Consider the following 19,034-nt stretch of genomic DNA (forward strand, 5'->3'; position numbering starts at 1 on the left):
TGAACCTCTTGTTTGCAATAAGGACAAGGTCTACGGGGCAGCTTGTAACCCAGAGGTTTGTGACATTCTTTACTGCAATGTCCTGGATTTCTGCAGCAGTGCTCAGCCCCTATTCTGTTAGTATTATAGGGACAAGCCTTGGGGTTATTAGCTAACAAAAAAGAATGTGCCAATCCTGTTCCCATGTATTTAGCATGGTGACAGTGTTTCTTCTCCTCTAATTGAGCCTTTTTCATTTTTGATCTTTCTTCCTGGTTATTAAAAACCTTAAAGTCTGTATTTAATAAAGTAGGAAAAGGAGTTTGTGGACCTTTCTCTGATTTTTGGAGTTTTTGTCTGATGTCTAGGGAAGTCTGACAAAATGGATTGGCCCTCAGGGCTTTTGTAGTCTAAATTTGTATATTTATGCATAGCCGCCACCAGTCTAGCTTAGAAAAGGGCAGGATTGTCAGATGGCTCCTGAGTGATTTCTTGTAATTTAGAAAAATTAACAGGTTTTATGACAGCCTTTTTCATTCCTTCCAATAAACAAATTATCATATAATCTCATCTATCCCTGCCTCTGTTTGGGCTGACATCAGCAGCCTGGTATTGCAAATTGGGTTGTGTGTTGGGGACAGCTTCTGCACCAGCTCTGTCATCATTAGGATTACAAGTGTGAGCCTCATCTGCCCAAGCTGGAGCTAAAGCACATATGTGTGCTTTTTCTTCATGGAAACAGCAAGTAGTTAATATCATGAATATGTCTTGCCAGGTTAAATCAAAGGCAACAGTTAAAGCCCCAAATTCTCAAATAAACGTAAAGGGATCCTGGTTAAATGAACCCAACTTGGATTGAATTTGCAAAAGATCAAACATTGGAGAAGGAACATAAACTCGAATTGTTTCCAAATCTTCATTTGCCACCTCATGGAGAGACAAAACTGTACTAGGGGCATATGTGACTCCTGTGTGAGTATGTGAGAGGGATAAAGTGTCTAGATATGGGAGAGGGTTGATTAGGGGATGGAGCAGATGCAGAAGGTGTAGGTGAAGTGAGAACAGGCTGAGGATAGTGTGAAAGCAAAAGGAAGGATCATCCAAGACATAGAAACAGGGAGGGAGGAAGTTCTTTGGAAGCATTTGTGACAATTTTTATGTAATTCTGGGTTTGGGGATAAAGCCAAAAGACCTGAACATTTGGGACCTCTGAATCCTTTCCAAGATTCTGGCAAAATAAATCTAGTTGTAAAATAATATTCCAATCTAGGGTTGGTACAATTAAGAGGCCAATTTAAATTACTGGGAAGCTTATATTGAACCCAAGTTGTATTAAAAAGAAAATTACATGCTTCTTTTTGAGAGTTTGTGGGTCAAAATGGGACCAATTTTTAAGTATGCAACCCATGGGTGAGTCAAGTGCAATTGAAGAATGAATTGAACCCATGTTGGATTTTGATAAAGGACTACAAGATCCCTCAGGCATCCCTGAGGGATTTGGACCTCCCTTTTCCCTTTGGCTTGCTCTATTCAGGGGTGTTCCACCATGGATAGAGGGGCCTGCCCTTGCCTGGATGACCAGTCCAGGAGTGGCCTTGTTTGAGTGGTCAGATCAAACCTAATGTGAAAGAGAACTCACCCATAACTTGGGATGAGGTGCTTGTTACAAAAGTGAATTCAAAATTGGGTCCACACCAGAAGATTGTGTCTGTGCAGAGTTGAGGTTGCTTTTGCTCATTAAGGCACAGTTTATAGAGTGTTAAGTGAAAATGGACTTGCCATCCTGATAGGCAATAGCGAATTCGTTCTTTTGTCTTGGCCTTCCTGTAACGCAAGGGAGTGCCCTCAGCCAGATACCCTCAATTGCCAAAGAATACTTAAGCTGGTTCACTGGCAGTCAGAAAACAGAAAAGATCCCTGGCCAGTCCTTCACCCCTAAAGGCAATGACAGACACATGCCCCTTCTTTAGGGTTTCAGGATCCTGCCTAAGAGTGGCCTCAGCCAAGGATCTTCAGTTCCCAAGACCATCAAGGGAAGCAGGGAGGAAAAAAAGAAAGAAGAAATCCCAGTAAAGTCTCCCTATGGTCCACCAAGATGCTGAGCAAGGTGTCAAAGCCCCAGTGTCAGAAAGTGGTCAGCTCATCAGTAAGAAGAATTTACCGATGACAGTATAGGTTTGAGAAAATGGAAGCTGGGTTTTTTTTTGTTGTTGTTTTCTTTTTCTTTTTTTTTTTTTTTGTGATAGTGTCTTGCTCTGTTGCCCAGGCTGGAGTGCAATGGTGCGATCTCAGCTCACTGCAACCTGTGCCTCCTAGGTTCAAGTTATTCTCCTGCCTCAGCCTCCTGAGTTGTTGGGATTACAGGTGAGTGCCACCATGTCTGGCTAAATTTTGTATTTTTAGTAGAGACACGGTTTCACCATATTGGTCAGGCTGGTCTCAAACTCCTGACCTCAGGTGATCTGCCCATCTTGGCCTCCCAAAGTGCTGGGATTACAGGCATGAGCCACCATGCTTGGCTAGGAAAGTTTTATTGGAGAGAAAGAACACTAGAAAAGTGCAATGAGGTACCTCAGCAAGACAGGACTCAGCGTGCTGTGGTGGATATTTTTTTCAGGGGTATTTATGGACCTTAAAGCAGGAGCTTAAGGGTAATTGGGAGTACATTAGCCACATAGGTCACAATAAATATTACATTTGTAAATATTTTGGTGCCTTAATGTCAGCAAAGCCTGTGATTTCTGTTGTTGACAAAGTTACAGGTACTGCTAATACTACAGCAGTTTGTTACCTACATTCATAGTAAAAAGTATATTAATTTCAGTAAGAAGTTAGTGAAAATAAATATGTAATTTTTTTTTTCCTTTTCAAGATCACAGATCCTTCTTATTTTATTAGTTGACTTCAAGTTAAGAACTTCTGGTCTAAAAACCTGTGGTTTTACTGCATACCTCCAACACTGGATCTGCTAGTGTGTCCTGAGAAAACTCCCATTACGTAGAAAACTACATGCTCAGAGACAATCGCCAAGTCTTTATATATCCCTCACCTCTTCAAATCATAGAGAACTAGCCAGGAGCATATGCAGGGCCTGGCAACTCTGCCACTTGCATAGTATCTGTTTGCATCTTTTTATCTTTAAATCTCTCTTTTGCCCTGTCTCTAATGACCTTAGGGCAAACTCTTTCTTTTTTTTTTTTTTTTTTTTTTTTTTTTAATTGCAGTAATCATGGTTTCAGCTTTTGTTTCCCTCTAGGGAAAACCTTCTTAAAATGTTTTATTTTAATATATCACAGATATAAACTGGAGAGAGTTCCATGAACATTGGTGCTCTACACTTGTAGTAAGAGTTGTTTGCTCCAAATTTTTATTCCAAACAAGCATGAAAACAATTTAAAATAATGAGAGGCTAACTCATGCTCATAATTATCAATCTAAACTGTTCTAAAGAAATTTCATCCCCATACAAAGGACAGTGGTGTCTGATAACAGCTGACTGATAACAGATGTCAGGTCCCACTTTCTCTTTCTAAACATTCTTTTCCAGCTCAGCAAGATTTGAATGGTATATTCACCATGCATATACGCTGTAATTACAACTTCATTTTTTGTGGTTTTTTTGAGACAGAGTCCTGTTCTGTCACCCAGGCTGGAGTGTAGTGGCATGATCTCAGTTCACTGCAACATCTGCCTTCTGGGTTCAAGCAATTCTCCTGCCTCAGTCTCCTGAGTAGCTGGGATTACAGGCATACGCCACCATGCCCGGCTAACGTGAGTGAGTGTGTGTGTGTGTGTGTGTGTGTGTGTGTGTGTGTGTGTTTAGTAGAGACGGGGTTTCACCATGTTGGCCAGGCTGGTCTCGAACTCCTGACTACAGGTGATCCACCCACCTCAGCCTCCCAAAGTGCTGGGATTACAGGTGTGAGCCACTGTGCCCAGCCCATTTTTGAAAATTTTAAGGAACTCATTCAAAGCACAAGGTAGAAAGTAGACATAGATCCAGAGTCTTGCTTATCAGCTGCTATAGTAGGTCATATTGACACAGTCAGCCATCAGTCAGGATCCTAATAAGAAACACATGACAAACGCAGCTGAGATTTTTGTATAGAATTTTAAAGATGGGAATATTCACAGAAGTATGAGCTGAGTTAAGGAAACCGACAAGGGATATTGAAGCACCCAGGGATGAGTCATGATGGGAAGGCACTACTTGGCTTGATAGGATATGGGGAGGAAAAGGTTTTAAGGCATCCCAGCTGAGAGCTGGAGCTGTGGACAATGGCAAGACAGAAGCTGTAGTTAGAAAGGGGCAACCATGGCCATGTCTCAGCTGTGGAAGATGGGGTGAGGAAAGATGATGACAGTGATGGAATAAATAACATGACCTTTCTCTCCTGCCCCTTCATCTCTTGTCAATCCCCACTACAATGCCCCAACCCAACCAGAAGCTAAAAGCAGGGGCACCCAAGTGATGCATTACATGGGGGTCAGAGCAGGATGGAAAAAGGTGGAAAATCAATGTGGAGGAGGGAGAAATGGAGAATAACCAGTACATTCCCTCAGCACTTTTGAACAGTGTTTTTTACCAAAATGAGTTAAGGCAGTAATCTGGTTTAAAATTCAAGTCCCTCTTAAGATGATGCTTTTAAGGAAGGTCTTGTTTGCCTGGCATTCCATATTGATCAAATTGTGTAGATAATTGTTTGTTTACCTTACCATTTTACTTTGCCTTCCTGGTCCCACTCAGTGGGAATGCCTAGAGCTGCATCTCTTAAGTGAGTCTGATTTGAACATAATTGCTTATCTGCTGGAAGAAGGGCACTGCCTGTTTTTTTTTTTTTTAAATCATTCTTGTTCAAATTGTATCTTGAAACATTGAAAGTTAAAGGAATGATTTAGAGAAGAGCCTGGACTTAAAATTGCCTAGAGCTGCATGATTCAGAGGATTCTCCGACTCTTGTCTATTTAGATGGAAGGAAAGTAAACACATTTATAAATGTCAGACATGGCCCCTGTAGGGGTTATTGATGCAGACAGCCAGAGCCAGCATTAAAAAAATTATCCAAAGGGCTTGATTCAATATCACTGCTGACCAGAAGTCTTGGAAAGAACTGGGGTTTATGTGCTTGAAAGCCCTAACTTACCCTTATCCTCTGTCCCTGCACATAAGAACTTCTTTAAAGGAGCAGCAGTTCTTGTGGTATAAGTATAGAAGCTTCATCTTCAACCATTGAGCAGTTAGAATGCCATACTTCCACCTTACCACTATACATCTAATACCTTGCTCTGAACTTAAATCACCTGTCACTTATTAAGGAATTAAATGACATACATTTATACTTCTTGAATCAGGGAGAGTCCTCTGAGGATTTAATTAGGTCCACATATATCATATCTCAGTGATACCATCATTAGTTATCATCATGATAATCAGTGAAGCACCTTCCCATAATGGAATGGGTTATACTTCAAAGTATTATTCTGCTTGTTTTCAATGTTCTCCCTTGCTCCCTCTTCTTTCTCACTGATATACTATGGATCACTTTCACTCTTCCAGTCTACACTGAAGTTGAAATAAAGTTACATAGAAAATATAAAGGAAACTTTTAAATTTTTGTGTCAAATGGAGATTCACAGAAGTGTGTATGCTGGTTTTTTCTCTCTCAGAGATTAGATGAGACAGAGCATAGGCAAAGTAAAAAGAGATGACAAAGTAGGGATTCAAATGGAAGAGGAAGGACAGAAGGATGGTCGGAATGAGCTTTCTGTCATGATAGCCAAGGAGCCAAATAAAAGGGATTCAAAGAAGGGGATGTCATCGAGTGCAGGTTCTCCTTCCCCAACCCATGCCAATTCACAGTATGTAAACAACCCACCTTTCAATAATATTGGATATTTATAAGTCTCCTCCACTCACACTCACCTCTGACCAAAAGGTGGAGATGGGAGGCATGAAAGGAGAACCTCAGCCCTTGGTAAGGTAGAACTGAATAGGGCTGGTTGGGAATATCCTCTTTGAGCAGGGCACCAGTAGACACACATTTACTGTTCAACATTCATTTAAAGAACTATATCAGAAGGGTTAAGTTCAGCTCTTTTTGACAGAAAATCCCAAATAATAGTGACTTAAACAAAAAGAAGTGTATCTGTCATGTAAAAAATGTCTAGCAATGTATATACTCCTTATTATTCTGCCAGCCTTCTTCTATCCCTTCATCTCAGATGGCAATGCCTACACTCCAGGTAGCAGAAAAGAGGAAAGAAAGAAGAGAGAACAATCCTTCCCTTTAAGAAATCTTCCTGGGAGTTTCACATGACATTTCCAATTATATCTGTTAACTAGAACTTAATCATACTTAGCTGGAAGGGAGGCTAGGAAATTATAGTCTTTATCTGAGCAGCAAAACTGGTTCTACTTCTAAGGAAGAAAGAGAAAACAGACACTGGGGGATAACTGCCTCTTCCACGAAGATAATCACAGTGATCTTTCATTTACAATGAAGTAGAAGATTATGGGGAGAAAGACAGATGAGAGAACAGAAATAATGCACAAATTCTTGGTAGTTATGCTTTTAAAGAGTGGAAATATACCAAGAAAGCTGGTACCTTATAATGTGGCAACAGACAAATTAACAGGTAATTTTAACATATCTGTACTACATGCAATAGAAGATATAAAATCCACAGGAGACCAGAGGACAGACATTTATTCAGGACTGGAGACCGGTCAAAAGGGCCGCTGTCAGGGCCTGCTACATAATTTGCATGGCCCAGTGCAAAATGAAAATGCAGAACACCTTACTCAAAAATGGCATGTTGGCGGGGTATGGTGACACACACCTATACTCCCAGCTACTCAGCAGGCTGGGGCATGGGGATTGCTTGAGCACAGGAGTTTGAGGCCAGCCTGAGAAACATAGTGAGCCCCTTATCTCTTTTAAAAAAATCCTAACACTTGCAAATAGGGCAACAATGGTATGACAAGGAACAGAGGACATGCATATTACATGTATCTCCTCCACTCATACGCATACTCCATTGCTCAGTGAAGTCTCTTTGGGCTTCATTTAAAAAATGCAAGTTCAAAGACAAAATCGTTAAGAATTTCAAGACAGAAACAGCAGGCCATTAAACCTAGGGCAGGACCCTTCTAGGAGCCGGCCCGATGTGACTGCATAGGTCACATGTTCATGAAGCCAGCCCTGGGTCCTATAGCAGGCATGGACATGCGTCACTCATCTCCTTCAAGAAGGCTCCTGCACAGATGTGAGGAGTGTGGCTAGCTGATAGCCCCTAGCTGTGATTTTCTTCAGGATCTGCCTCAGCTTTAGCGTTTAACGTCACAATATTCTTGGGGAAACACAAGCCAAAGACTAAACAAGAGTCCTCTTAGGAAAACCCACAGTGCATGACTAAGCAAGGCAGTGGTATGGGGCTAGACATTTACCCTAGTTGAGTAACTCGGGGCTCCTCTGATGGGTACCTTTTACTGGGAACTTTCACTTGGCTGGCAGAGACTTTTCAGATCAGCATCTGGATAGCCCTCTTCTGAAGTTTCCTTTCAGAAAGAGAGAAAGTTTCTCTTTTGTTTGTATGAAGGTGAATTTCTTTTGCCTTCATAATCAAATAACAACTTAACTTGGTGAAGGATTTTGGGCTCAAAATAACTCTTCCTCTGAACTGTTTCTCCCCAGTGCTTATTATTGAGAAAATGTCAAGCCTAGAGAACAGTTAAAAGAATATTTTGATCAACACCAACATAGTCTTGACCTGGATTCACCAATTGTCATAGACATTGCCACATTTTCATTATTTGTCTTTCTAAATTATTTAAAAATAAGTTGAATCACTCATGACATTTCACCTCGTAGAACTTCAGTCTGCATCTTCTAGGAATAAGAGCATTCTCAGCGGGGTGTGGTGGTTCACGACTGTAATTTCAGCACTTTAAAGGCCAAGGCAGGTGAATCATGAGGTCAGGAGTTTGAGACCAGCCTGGCCAACACTGTTAAACCCCATCTCTACTAACAATACAAAAAAATTAGCTGGGGATAGTGGTGGGCACCTGTAATCCCAGCTACTTGGGAGGCTGAGGAAGAAGAAGCACTTGAACCTAGGAGGTGGAGGTTGCAGTGAGTTGAGATCGTACCACTGCACTCCAGCCCAGGTGACAGTGGGAGACTCTTTCTTTGAAAGAAAAAAAAAAAAAATTCTCATAACTATAGTACTATTATCACATCTAGTAAAATTAACACTAATCAATAATATCATCTAATATGCAGTCCATATTTAAATTTCCTCAATTATCACAATGTCTATAGCTTTTTAATTTTCCAAACCAGAATCCAGCCAAGTTTTACACATAGTCTTTGGTCATGTCTCTTTATTCTCTTAATCTTGCACAGTCCCCCTACTTCTTATTTTTTATTTTTTTCCCCACAACATTAACTTTTATTGAACGATCCAGGCCAGTTGTCTTGTAAAACAGCCTGTATCTGAATTTGTCTGATTGTTCTCTCATGATTGGATTCAAGTTAAGCATTTTTTGATAAGAATACTGCATAAGGAAGGTAGGTTGTGAATTTATTACATCACATCAAAGGACATACTATATTAGGTTACTGATGATTGATGATCTTAAGTTTGATCATTTAGTTTAGGTGGTAACTGCCAGATCTCTTACCTGTAAAGCAATTTTTTCCCTTTAGAGTTAATAATCTGTGGAGTGATACATGGAGAACTTGCAAATGAACAATTCCTAATAATCTTTCAGTCCTGGTTTTTAGCATCTGCTGAGATGCTTAAATTATTATAAGAGTTCGAAGTGGTAGTTTTTAATAATGCCTTCTACATTTACTACCTGATATTTTTCTGTAAAGAGCTTTCCTTTTTAACATCTTTCTCCTTATGTTTTGTTAACTTATTTATTTTGGTATAAGACAATGGGCTGATGGATTTTTTATTAATGCTTTATTAGTGTCATAATTTTTTGATGCTGAAATTGTTCCAACTTCAGGCAGCATTACTTGTGGCAAAAAAGTGTCCTCTGACCGGTAAATAGCACCTGGACTGGTAGACTTTATAAATGAACTCTAAATACTTGATGTAAATACCATAATTTTGGGCTTTCTTTAGTGTGGTAACTGTTACAATTGGCTATGTCCCATGTGAGGGACCCTGGAAACTATGCCTGCGTAATTATTTCAAGAGTTATTGGCTCCTATGGGGCATAAGGCTGCTAAATCAGGCTAAATACCACCGTTGTCTGAAGTGAAACTTGTTCCTTTGTACCTGAACGACCACCTGGGAAATTAATGAGAATAGCTGCAATATAGTTATTCTGACTGCTCTTTGATCTGTTGTAGGAACACCCACGGAAGAGAAACACTTGATGCTGTCCTGCTGGCAAGCTGTGGTTTGTCGTGTATCCCTTTGAGCGGACTGATGCCAAATATAGTTCATGGTCATTCTGTTAGTCTGAAGGTTTAGTTGAACCCATGAAGAATCCCTAATGGGAGTTGCACTATTTTAAAAAGAATACTCAGAGAAAGTTCACTTCCATTCCTACCCCTTCCATCCCATTCTTATCCATATATGATTTATCCTTCCTATGTATTTTTGAAAATGTGGGTAAATATATCCTTACACAAAGATACAAATAAACATACATACACATAGAAATATACAAAGGTATGCTATATATATACTCTCTCATACTTTCATTTTACTACTTGAAAATATCCTGAAAATCACTCAATTTTCCATATCAGTTAATAGAGCTCTTCTTTCTTTTCTTTTTTGTAATGACTGCATAGTGTTTCATTGTGTAGACTTATCAATGTTTATACCAACAGTCCTCTATGGATGGGCATGTAAATTGTTTTGAATGTTTTGCTATTCAAAATAATTCCATAATAGAGAAACTTGAGCATATTTTTTCATTGTTTGTGGAAGTGTATTATTAAGGTAAATTCCTAGGAGGGTTGCTGGGTCAAAGGGTAAATGCATACGTCATTTTGTTAGATATTATCAAATTCCTCATCATCAGAGGTTGTACCATTTGCACTTGAGCCAGCAATGTATGAGAATGTCATACGTGTCTCTAGACAGAGATTGACCTTTTTGGCCTGGGGCAGCGGTTCACACCTGTAATCCCAGCACATGGAGAGGTAGAGGTAAAAGGGCTGCTTGAGACCAGGAGTTCAAGAACAGCCTGGGCAACAAAGTTAAGACCCTCCGTCTCCACAGAAAAATTTAAAAATAACCAGGTTGGGTGGTGTGTACTTATAGCCCCAGCTACTCGGGAGGCTGATGTGAGACGATCCCTTGAACCCAGGAGTTCAAGGTTACAGCGTGCTAGAATCTGGCCACTGCACTCCAGCCTGGGTAACAGAGCGAGACGCCATCTCAAAACAAAACAAAGAAGAGCATTCTCAAAAACAGTCGACGTTGTCCCAGAAAATGCATGAACTAGGTTTCTGTGAAACAGTGAGGAAATCATAAGGAGAAAATGTATTGAGATATACATGGCATAAATGAAAACTGAATTGGCTGAAATGAGAACGTAAAGTAAAAAACAAAATAAAATGAAATGACAGTTAAAATCTGCATTAGAAGCAGTACAAATAGAATTAGAACTTAAGAAAATTAAATAATATGAAAGATAAATTTGATTAGCTCTCAGAATTCAGAGGGAAAGGGCAGAGATGACAACAATAATAAAGGACACAGAAAGGTGATCCAACAAGATAACTATAGGTGTTTCCCAGGGAGAAACCAAACACTGAAGACAGATATAATCAACTTTTCATAGAGAAAAACTGTCCTTTCCTAGGAATGCACAAAAACCCCAAATTAAAAATCTACAGATTGAAAAGATTTATGATACTTCACACACGCAAATAGACACACACAGACACATACATGGACTCATACTATCCTCACAAAATTGTTTAGTTTCTGGGATAAATGAAACAATTTCTCAAGAGTATTCTGTAAATGAAGACTTATGTTAAAAGAGGTTGGCCGGGCGTGGTGGCTCAAGCCTGTAATCCCAGCACTTTGGGAGGCCGAGGTGGGTGGATCACGAGGTCAAGAGATCGAGACCATCCTGGTCAACATGGTGAAACCCCGTCTCTACTAAAAATACAAAAACATTAGCTGGGCATGGTGGCGCATGCCTGTAATCCCAGCTACTGAGGAGGTTGAGGCAGAAGAATTGCCTGAACCCGGGAGGCGGAGGTTGCGGTGAGCCGAGATCGCGCCATTGCACTCTAGCCTGGGTAACAAGAGTGAAACTCCGTCTCAAAAAAAAAAAGATAAAAAAAAAAAAAAGAGGTTAGGGCTGCCAAATATAAATTTCTCAAATTGATGTCTAAGAAATATCATCACAATTAAATTAACCAGTCATTTCATTGATGAAATGATTTTGAAATTTATTTCAATATAGAAAAATATATTAATGGAAGGACTATGTAAGAATATTTCAAAAATTTGTTTAAAAACCTATTGGGAAGGCACTAATCTTTCTATCTGATAAAATCTAATAAGGCAACAATACGTAAGTCAATGTAGCATTGATGGTAATGTGGCAAGAATAAGCAGGTCAATATAACTGAAGAGACAGCTCAAAAGCATATCACTATTTATGTTACATGAGGTAAAACTAATCAGTGGAGAATGGAAGGATTTTTTGACAGACAGTTTTCTTATTATTGGTTAGCTATTTGGTGGGGGAGCAGAGAATTCATTTAGGTCCTCACCTTATAGCACATAGCAAAATACATACCAGTAGATTAGGATTAAATAATTAAATTTAAAAATATCAGGCTGGGCATGGTGGCTCATGTTTGTAATCCTAGCACTTCGGGAGGCTGAGGCAGGCAGATCACTTGAGGTCAGGAGCTCGCGATCAGCCTGGTCAACTTGGTAAAACCTGTCTCTACTAAAAATATAAAAATTACTCATGTGTGGTAGTGCAGGCTTATAGTCACAGCTACTCGGGTGGCTGAGGCAGGAGAATCTCTTGAACCTGGGAGGCAGAAGTTGCAGTGAGCCAAGATCACGCCACTGCACTCCAGGCTGGGTGACAGAGCAAGACTCCATCTCAAAAAAAAAAGAAAAAAATAATTTAAAATATCAAACCATCAAAAAACTATTATAAAACAAAACACATTTTGTTCTTCAGATCTTTGAAAGACAAAGCCCTTCCAAGCTGAAAAGCAATGAAAGAAATCACTAAAGAAGAGATATAAGCACATACATTTGAATGTTATGCATATCTAAAATGTCATAAACAACATTAAAATGTAAACTGGAATAAACTATCTTCAGTGAAAAAAAGCAAGCAAGGGGTTTAGTTACTATCTTTTATAAAGCACTTTCAGAAATCAACTACAAAAAGGCACAAAGTGATCATTCACAACAGAAGAGATGGAAATGGCTGATACATTTTTGAAAGATGTATTTCACAAGTAAGCAAAGAAATGCTCATTTAAGTAGCAAAGCCATGCTAACTTTTTTGCCTTTCAAGTTAAGAAAGGTTAAAAGCTAACTTGTTTATTGTTGGAATGGGTATAGTAAAAAGCCATTCTTAGGCATTACTGATGAAGTATACATTTGTATAATCTTTTGGGGAAGTAATTTGGTAACTTCAATCAAAGAGCTTAAAAATGCTCCTAGTTTTTTACCTCATAATCCTGTTTTAGGACTCTATCTCAAGGAAATTCTAAAAAGCACATACAATATTTTATGCACAAAATGTTCGTCTCCATATTATGTATTATATTAAAAACTGGAAAGTACTAAATGCTTAATGTGAGAGGATAATGATTAAGTAGACTAGAGTAGGCAACTGAACACAAAGAGTGAATATATATATATATATATATATGGCATGAATATATAATGTAGTCTAAAAAATTAAAGTATGAATATGTATTGAGTAATTATTACATGTCTGGTACTACCCTAAATGTTTTAATGCATTTGCTCATTTAACCCTCACTTCAGCTGTGCTAGGTATCTTCACTTTGCTTCTCCGGGTGCCACCACCACACTTCTCTACTCTGTTCTGGCCCCTGAAGGCTGACCTGTGTCAACTAAGGAAAAACAGATCGAGCTTTTAAAGAATTAAAGTTAGTTTTATTCAGAAGTCTTACTGGAGACTACAGACCAAGGTTTATAGTCCAGGAGCAGTTCCATCAGACTGCTCTGGCACAGTATTTCAGCCCATTGCTTATAGACAAGCATGGGAGTTCAGTACATGCAAAATTAAATCAAATCTGCTCAGAAGTTACATTGAAGCAGAATCACATGTAGATTTGGGTGTAAGAGTACATCTGGCTATAGACTATGGAAGCATAATCACTAACCCCATCAGACGTTACGTTATGTGTAGGGAAAGGCAAGGACTAGGGTCATTTATCTTTTAAGGAATATAGTGACTCAGACAAGAGATATGGGGGGCCGTGTGCTCTATCCTGTTATGTCTTCGAAGCATCCTCTGGTGAGATGCACATCTTCATAGAGTCAGGGGCTTTGTGAAATTATGCTGGCAAGCAGAAATGAGCAAACATGGCTTCTTGGCACTTGCTAGTTTGTCTGACACCTGTATGGACTGCATCAACAGAGTCTCCCTTGCTTTCTAGCTTCTGGTTGGATTAGATCTATGCAGACGATCAGCATGAGACTCGAGGGGGGGAGATTAGGTATTTATTCTCCCAGCTTCCTCCCTGTGGGTTTCCTGTGGATTGGCTGTCTCCCTGAACTAAAGACCACACCTTGTGTCAGGCAGCCCTTTCCAAACAATGTTGTCACTAAAGTTCTGATGACTGCTCTCTCCCCCTACCTGTTCAGAGTGATACTTCTTGCTGTTACCAACCTAGGGTACTGCACAATTCCTTACAGCTTTTCTCCATCTTGCCTACATCTTTGAAAATAGTTGACACGCTCTTGAAATTACTCAATTTGAGTTTGCTGTTTCCTGCTGTACCAAGACCAGCTCGGCCGTAGCGACCCCCACCCAGGTGGCACTGAGGGCATTAAGAAGCAGACACCCAGACAGAACAACAAAGTGGGACTATCCAGGGGGCCAATAGCCTCCCAAGCTGAGAGCCTCAGAGGGCTGACAGCATTCTGGGCTAAAGGCCTCAAGCAGACGCTGATGTACATAGTTATTCTCTCTGAAGAGGTGATGCTTATTAGCAAACAGATGTTTGATATTTTCTCATAGAACAAAAATAAACTAGGTAGGCAGCTGGTGCCTGCTTATCATTGATCACAGACAAACTAAAACGTATTCTCCATGAGGAAGCCATGGGGGCAGGGTCACATGTCCCATGCTTAAAGAATTGTTTATACTGGTGTATGATATACATTTACTGTCTTGCCACTTTAGAATGTCCCAAGTAGTTTTCCACTTGGTGGGGGGTGGCTAGGTTTTCCTTGCCATCGTTTCTCTTAGCAAACAATATATTTTATCATACATTCAGCATTTCTCAGCAATCATACTCTCAGCATTTCTCAACACTGCTAGAACCCTGACTGATTCAACAACTTATAGGATTCTATGATTCTATGGTTGGGACAAGCATAGAGAAGTCAAGCAACCTGCCCAAGGTCTCACAGGGAGGAAATAATACTTATGGGATGTTTCACAGTTATTCCTTTAGTTATTTAAAATGAACTTGTATTGTTTTCATACAATGCAAATAAAATGAAAAGAGAAAATACCCATATTTCTTCTCATTGATTTCCATCCTTTATTTAATAAGACTTCCCCATTTTAATCTCCAGCCAAACTCTTGCTTCGAGTCTCAATTGCCTGCTCTAAAACGTTCATTTGGATGTCTCAAAGGCACTTGAAACTCATCATGTCCAAAAACATGCTCATGGTCTTCCAAATCCTAGCTACGACCAAGTCCTGTGAACCTTATATGTAAATGTCTCTAAGATATCCCCAGCTCCACTGCCACCACCTACCTCAGTCTAAGACACTTCTACCGCTTTCTTTAAAAAATTTCTAACTTTGGTCTCCCTGTACCTATCTACTCTTGTCCAATTATGCACACAGCAGGCAGACAGACCTCTCCAAGTTGCAATCTCGGTATATTGCCACTTGCTTAAAGTCTTGCATTGGCTTTTGTTGCTCTTAGGTTAGAGGCCAAGGATGCTACCCTGGCCCAGTCGGCCTCAGCAGCCCTGTCTCCCATACTTCTCCCCTTGCCCTAGCTCCACTGACTAACTTTTAGTTGCCCTAATGAACTATGCTTTTTTTCTACCACAGGGCCTTTGCACACATTGCTTCTTCTTTCTGAAACATTTTTATACTTCCTCTCTCAAAGTTCATCTCCAGCCCTGGGGTCAGAACACCCTAACACTTTCTTATCACTGTGGATCTTTCTAATATAACATTTGTCTAAGTTTGTATTTACACACCACATAAACAGGTTGTCTATGTCCTCTGTTAGCTCCTCTGCTGGACTGTGTGTTCGATGATGGTCTCTGTCTTGTGTTGCCTGCGAATCCCCAGTACTGTGTCCTGTACCTAGTACGTAGTGTGAAATCAAGTATCTGAATGAAAATAAATGAAAACTATGAGAATAAGGAGAAAGGTGGGCAGAATCATATTAGGAAAAGCTGATTTACTTATATCTAGTATTTCTTCTCTCTATGCTCAAAGTCTACCAAGATAAAAATGATTTCAATTTAGTCATAAGTCTCAAGTCCTTTTCTAGGAAGTAAAAACTATTAAAACAGGATGAAGAAAAGACTAAATCCATATTTCATTACAGTTTATTCGACAAGATGTTTGATGCAGAATGGAGCGAAGGGCAGCAGGAGAAATGTTTATAGGTGGGAGTAGACATCATTAGCTTCCTCGAGTTCTCATCACTTTCTCTAAATTTATGTCACTATTTCACCTATTTTTGAGAGTTCCAGTGATGACAAATTCAGCTTTTGATGACAAATTCAGGATAAGAGAAAGTGAGAAGTTAAGAAAGGGATAAAACTAGCAAACAGAAGGCTGGCTGCACTATATATACTATATATATATACTATATATATAGTAAAATATATGCACTAAATAGCACTCTTTTCAGTAGCACGGGGAAACACATGTTTTCTTATTTCATTTGTTTCTGCACCTTAGCCATCCCTTTGACCTTCGCTTTTCGCCCCGCCCCCCGCCATCGCCCCGCCCTCGCCCCGCCCCCCGCCCTCGCCCCGCCCCCCGTCCCACTCCTCCCCGCCCCGCCCTCAACCTAGTGAGGGCTCGAGGCTGCGCAGACCTCAGCCGGCCCTTGATGACGTCACAAAAGGGCCAGACCAAGTCGGGCAGCACCCTGTGACCCTGCGATCCTGCCCAGCTCCGCCTCCTTCAAATATCTGCTTCCTTAAGTTCACTCGTGGCCAGTTAGCTTTTAGTTAAAGCCAAAGAATGAAAGCACTAAGTTGAGACCCGACACGGTTACACCTACATCCACTTCCCAACTCTCGCCAGCTCACGGCGACTCCCCCATGCAGTGGTATCGCCCGGCCACGCCCAGTGGTTGGGTTGTTAGCGCCAGCCGGCAGGCAGACCGGGAAGGCGGGGCCCGGCCGGGCTAGAACCACATCTCCCCGCCCCCGACTGGGCCGGGCGCCCGGGACTGGCCGCCAAGAGTGCATACCGGCAGCAGCCTGACTGTGGAGAAGGGCTGCGGTGAGAGGAACGCCGCCGCTAGCGTCCAAAGTGCTACAAAGAACTTGAATCATGAACACAAACTACTCAGCCTCCTCTCCCGGCGGCACCGGCACCGGCACCGCCACTGGCACCGGGACCGGGACCGGCACCGGCACCGCCACTGGCACCGGCACCGGCACCGGCACCGCCACTGGCACCGGGACCGGGACCGGCGCCGGCACCGCCGCTGACACCGGGACCGGCACCGGCACTGGCATCGACGCCGGGAGCGGGCGCGAGGCGGAGGGTCCTCCTGAAGCCAGGGGCGCAACTGCCCAGGTCCCGAACCCGGCCTCCAGCTTTGACTACACCTCGTACAACCCGTCCGAATGGAGCATCCGTTCGGAATGGCGGACCGTCTCCAATCCTTCAGGTAGTTCCCAGTGGAGCATGTCCTCAACGGCCGAGGCCGCCTCCTGGAGCACCAGCATACCCTCTCAAATCAACACCACAAGTAACCTTAGTACTGACTCCGACTCCAAGAGTAGCTTGGCAGGTTTCAGCGCTTACATTTTGGGCAGGCGGATCCCGGAGTCCACCACCCGCTCCAACTCCTCCGATGGGGCCGCCACAACCTCCAGCCACAACGACGGCATTCCCCGGGTATCAGTAACAAGACCTACCCCGTCCGTAGACTGGTCTTTAGAGCCACTACAAGGCTCGGCCTTTTCATCTGTGCTCAGCACCCCCCGGGATTCGGTGGAAGGGCCAGCCCTGCCCACGGGTTACACCCTGACCTCAGTGCCCGGCTACCCCTGGATATTTGTGCAGGTACCTCCCACACCCAGCGACCTTTCGCAAGTGTCATTTCAAGCACCTACACCCAATAACACCCCCCAAGTGTCAGTACAGGGATCTGTTACATCCACAGCGCCCAGCTTCCCCTGGGTTTTGGTACCAGGACCGCCCCTACCCAATAACATTTCCCGAGTAACGCCACGAGCACCTTCTGCACCCCTTAACACCTCCCGAGTATCAAGCCTGTTGTCTCCACCACCCTCGGTGCCCGACACTCCGCGGGGCTCAATACAAGATCCTCCTGCCTCCAACAATCCTTTCCAACTGCTGACCCAAGGACCTTCTAAACCTAATAACTCTCGCCGAACATCAGTACAAGGGTCCGCCCCGCTCACAGTGCCCAGCTCCCGCCGGGCATCAGCTGAAAGATCAGCTCCGCCCCTGGGCGCTCCCAGAGTATCAGCAAAAGGGTTCGCCCCGCCCTCAGTGCCCGGCTACCCCCGGATATCAAAAGAAGGATCGGCTCCGCCCCCGGGCTCCCCGGGGGAGTTGGTAGAAGGGTCCTTTCCACCCTTTGCGGTCCCCACTCCTGTGCCTACGACCCAGGACAGTATCAACGGAAGCATGACTAGCCAAGAGAAGGCGAGTGTAGCGGGCCACATGTTCGACGTGGTCGTGATCGGAGGTGGCATTTCAGGTCAGTGTGGACTGTAGCGATGGTTTGGGGGGCGCTGGCAGTCAGGGGTGGGGAAGCTGCAGTAGCGCTGTGGCGTTTGGGGGTCTCTCGTGCATGCGAGAGTGTAGTGTATCCGTGGCTTGGCCCCATATCTTGCGAGGTGGGAGTGGGGGTTGTGCCCGTTTTGCTGGTGGTGTGACTGGGGGAGGCAGACACAATAATTTTACTACTACTATTAAATTTACCCTGTACTAGTTACCATGTACTAATATTTAATTAGCTTTTGCTGTGCAGTTATATTTAACACTTTACATGGATTTTCTCAGTCCTCAACAGTTCCGAGAGGTGGGAACTAAATTCATTCCCGTTTTATAAAACCAAGAAACAGATCTGGGGAGTTTCAATAACTCTTGAGGTCGAATTACATAGCTTGGAAGTGGCTGAAAGATATTCTCCTATTTAAGACCTGCAGTCCTAATTACTGAGGTGACTGCTTTGCCTCACTGATTTCATATCCTTTGCCCCAAACAGAACATCAGGATACAGATTTCTGTAGTATTGAGGTAGCAGTAGTGTTATTCCAGTCTTGCTCTTCTCTATTTTAAGTAGAAAATTTAGTAGGTGAAGAGGAAGAAGGCAGACTTCTTTAGGAAAAGGTTAAAAAAAAAAAAAGAGGGGAAGGGGATAAGCTTTTAAACTATTCCTGTGTGTGTGTGTGTGTGTGTGTGTGTGTGTGTGTGTGTATGTATATATATATGAACCTGCAGGAAGGTGTAGGGCATTTATTGTCCAAAGAGAATCCCTTTATGAAGCAGGGGCTGAGTGCCCTGTTATATCCTCCTTCCTCCTTTCACTAAGAGCTCCCACCACCTAAATCTTGTCTTCTGATGAGCCAGTTGGTGGGCCAGGGTTTCC

General features: G+C 42.3%; 1 protein-coding gene across 1 annotated transcript in view; it reads left to right on the plus strand.

Annotated features, from left to right (window-relative positions):
- Positions 1–17,553: 17,553 nt before the first annotated feature.
- The window catches only part of MAOA (monoamine oxidase A), a 74,764-nt gene continuing 73,283 nt past the window's right edge, over positions 17,554–19,034 (plus strand). Inside the window, exon 1 of the mRNA XM_032258544.1 lies at positions 17,554–18,140. Coding sequence (XP_032114435.1) covers positions 18,068–18,140 — 73 coding nt within the window. The 5' untranslated portion in view covers positions 17,554–18,067. The remainder of the gene's footprint in view (positions 18,141–19,034) is intronic.

The sequence above is a fragment of the Sapajus apella genome, unplaced genomic scaffold (assembly GCF_009761245.1).
Source record: "Sapajus apella isolate SASKATOON/1434 unplaced genomic scaffold, GSC_monkey_1.0 scaffold103, whole genome shotgun sequence".
NCBI classification, from domain to species: Eukaryota; Metazoa; Chordata; class Mammalia; order Primates; family Cebidae; genus Sapajus; species Sapajus apella.